Source organism: Selaginella moellendorffii, unplaced genomic scaffold, assembly GCF_000143415.4.
Source record: "Selaginella moellendorffii unplaced genomic scaffold, v1.0 SELMOscaffold_188, whole genome shotgun sequence".
Taxonomy (NCBI): Eukaryota; Viridiplantae; Streptophyta; class Lycopodiopsida; order Selaginellales; family Selaginellaceae; genus Selaginella; species Selaginella moellendorffii.
Genome location: NW_003314448.1, coordinates 76,495 through 77,612, shown reverse-complemented (window position 1 = coordinate 77,612; position 1,118 = coordinate 76,495). Strand labels below are relative to the sequence as shown.

Genomic DNA, 1,118 nt, shown 5'->3' with positions numbered 1-1,118 from the left:
GTCATTGCTTTGATATTGACGTCGTTCGCGTCGCTTTCCATTAGCATGACATCAATGAAGTCCTGCTGCTGCATGCTTGCTTGCGATTTTCCCAATTTTTCTCGATGCCAATCAATTTCGCTCTGCAGGATCTTGTCAACACGCTTGTGCACAGTAGCCAGTTTGTACACTTGCTTGTCGACCCACTTGAGCCACGGAAAGAAAGTTGCAATATGCATTCCAGTGCCTTCTCGAACGAATTCCATGAGACCTTCCTTAACGCTACGCGCTTGCTCCTCTTCATCTCTGCTGCTTGCGCTGCTGGAGTGGCTCTTGCCTGTGACCTTCTTGAGCATTACGTTGAAGGCGAAGTCGGAGAGTCTGTTGGTCAAGTTCACAACAGCACCATCTTCAGCACATTTTCTCAGGTCTGCAAGCAAAAGACCCATTTCCATTTTTCGATTTGGTTCAGCAGATTCAACTCTTTTTGTTGACAACAGTTGTACTGTGCAGAGCTTCCTGGCTTGTCTCCAATGCTCACCATACTGTGCAAAGATGATACCTCGTCCACCATAGCTAGCATACTTTGCTTCCAGATGCTCGGGCTTCATTGCAAACTCAGGATCGAGAGTCTTGAGAACAATTTTGGCAGCATCTGGTGAAGAGACAACAAGGGTGTTCAGGCTTCCAAGCTTAAGAAACATGAACTCTCCATACTTCTTGGACAGCTCTAGCATGGAGTGATGGGGAAGATTTCCTATCAAGTGAAGATGGCTAATGACAGGAAGAGCTGGCGGAGATGGGGGGAGGCTGAATTGCTGCTTGCTTCTTGGAAAAGGATTCAGAATGAAGCAGAAGAGGGAAACAATGAAGGCGACCAAAGGCAATTCAAGCAGTAAAGAATCCATTGAGCTCCTTTCGTGACCTTGATGGTGCAGGAAAAAACAGAGACCAGTATATTTAAACAAACATTGGATTCACAGACACCTACTATGGTACTGAGGTTGTTGGCTCACTCTTGACTTTGTGAAGCCCAAACAAGCTCCAGCCGTTGTCAGATGTTATAGTCAAGGCAAAGTCAACTGGCAGCTGAAACCAAAAATTTATCATTTTCATGTTTTGTTTTATTTATTATTTTG

At 45.1% G+C, this 1,118-nt stretch overlaps 1 protein-coding gene across 1 annotated transcript in view; it reads right to left on the bottom strand.

Moving 5' to 3' along the window:
- LOC9637992 (cytochrome P450 71D11) overlaps positions 1–716 on the bottom strand; it is a gene marked incomplete at its 3' end in the record, with an annotated part of 948 nt that extends 232 nt beyond the window's left edge. Inside the window, exon 1 of the mRNA XM_024667709.1 lies at positions 21–716. Within this exon, the coding sequence (XP_024523477.1) occupies positions 21–716 (696 nt within the window). The remainder of the gene's footprint in view (positions 1–20) is intronic.
- Between the last annotated feature and the right edge of the window lie 402 nt (positions 717–1,118).